The sequence below is a fragment of the Musca vetustissima genome, unplaced genomic scaffold (assembly GCF_032173495.1).
Source record: "Musca vetustissima isolate MV318-11 ecotype Yass unplaced genomic scaffold, APGP_CSIRO_Mvet_v1 utg15269, whole genome shotgun sequence".
In the NCBI taxonomy this organism is placed as follows: Eukaryota; Metazoa; Arthropoda; class Insecta; order Diptera; family Muscidae; genus Musca; species Musca vetustissima.
This window is the reverse complement of record NW_026881593.1, coordinates 302,774-304,521: the sequence shown is the minus strand read 5'-3', so window position 1 is coordinate 304,521 and position 1,748 is coordinate 302,774. Positions and strand designations below refer to the sequence as shown.

Below are 1,748 nucleotides of genomic sequence, written 5' to 3'. Positions count from 1 at the left end.
CTGCTCATGAGCATCATGGCATCATGGAATAGATTCATTACCACTGCACTATTCGATTATTCGTCGCCCTATACCAGAAAAAAGAAATTATTTACAGCCGCCGCCATTTGATTCAAGCTGGATTTTATCTGCCGCCAGTTGGGACAAAGAGAGCAATACAGCAAAGCACAGCAGATTTAGTGAAATTTATTCGCAGTTATTTAATTTTCGAGAAAAAAAAGAAAAACGAGAAAACTAAAATCAATTGAAATAATAAACTAAACAGAAGACCGACCAACACTTCGTTCGTACGCTACTCGCTCGCTCGTTCGCTACACAATGAGTTACCAAGCCGATGTCTTAAATGCTGCTCACTTGGAACTGCAGGGGGGAAATGGCGCTGAATTGCGTCGTCCCTTCGACCCCACTGCTCACGACTTGGAGCCAACGTTTCGTTTGACGCGTTTTGCCGATTTGAAGGGTCGTGGTTGTAAAGTGCCCCAAGAGGTGTTGGGCAAGTTGGTGTCGGCCCTGCAACAGGACTACTCGCTGCAAGATCAAGATGCTCAATTCATGAATATGGCCATACCCCGCATTGGCATTGGTCTAGATTGTTCGGTAATTCCGTTGCGCCACGGTGGCCTTTGTCTGGTACAGACGACCGACTTCTTCTACCCCATTGTCGATGATCCCTATATGATGGGTAAGATTGCCTGTGCCAATGTGTTGAGTGACCTGTACGCCATGGGTGTTACGGATTGTGACAACATGTTGATGCTGTTGGCCGTCAGCACCAAGATGACGGAGAAGGAACGTGATGTTGTAATCCCCTTGATTATGCGTGGCTTTAAGGATTCAGCTCTGGAGGCAGGTACCACTGTAACGGGTGGCCAGAGTGTGGTGAATCCTTGGTGTACAATTGGTGGTGTGGCGTCGACCATCTGCCAGCCGAATGAGTATATTGTGCCCGACAATGCCGTGGTGGGTGATGTATTGGTGCTGACAAAACCCTTGGGTACCCAGGTGGCAGTGAATGCCCACCAGTGGCTGGATCAGCCCGAACGTTGGAATCGTATTAAGTTGGTCGTTTCCGAGGAGGATGTACGCAAAGCCTATCACCGTGCAATGAATTCGATGGCCCGCCTCAACCGCACGGCCGCCCGTCTTATGCATAAATACAATGCCCATGGTGCTACGGACATTACCGGCTTCGGTTTGCTGGGTCATGCCCAGACCTTGGCCTCCCACCAGAAGAAAGATGTCTCCTTTGTTATTCACAATCTGCCGGTTATTTCGAAGATGGCTGCCGTGGCCAAGGCCTGTGGTAACATGTTCCAATTGTTGCAGGGTCACTCGGCCGAAACCTCTGGTGGTCTGCTCATCTGCTTGCCTCGTGAACAAGCCGCCGCCTACTGCAAAGACATTGAGAAACAAGAAGGCTATCAGGCCTGGATTATTGGCATCGTTGAGAAGGGCAACAAGACAGCCCGTATCATTGACAAACCCCGTGTCATTGAAGTGCCCGCCAAGGACTAAGATAACCAACTCGTGTACTAACTAAAAAAACTACTTTGTAAGAGAACCCGCAAGGAACCGATTCGAATGATATTCGCATTCGATTCAATGATAAGTGAGTGAGTAAATAGAAGGATTAGAGTAGAGGAGGTTAGAAAGAGGGGTGCTGTCGCCAACGTTTGTAATTTTAAATGTAAATCTTAAACACAAAAATATGTATCTTCTTCCGCATCTTAGAATACAACAACAGCAAC

The 1,748-nt window shown here is 47.7% G+C and overlaps 1 protein-coding gene across 1 annotated transcript; it reads left to right on the top strand.

The window, feature by feature from the left end:
• The first annotated feature begins 304 nt into the window (after nt 1–304).
• On the top strand, nt 305–1,520 carry LOC133327534 (inactive selenide, water dikinase-like protein). The gene has a single exon (XM_061536052.1). The coding sequence runs from the start codon at nt 319–321 to the stop codon at nt 1,513–1,515; it is 1,197 nt and encodes a 398-aa protein (XP_061392036.1). The 5' UTR covers nt 305–318; the 3' UTR covers nt 1,516–1,520.
• The last annotated feature ends 228 nt before the right edge of the window (nt 1,521–1,748 follow it).

Bases quoted from the DNA above. Each gene is read 5' to 3' on its own strand.
- LOC133327534 (XM_061536052.1), top strand. From the start codon at position 319: ATGAGTTACCAAGCCGATGTCTTAAATGCTGCTCACTTGGAACTGCAG.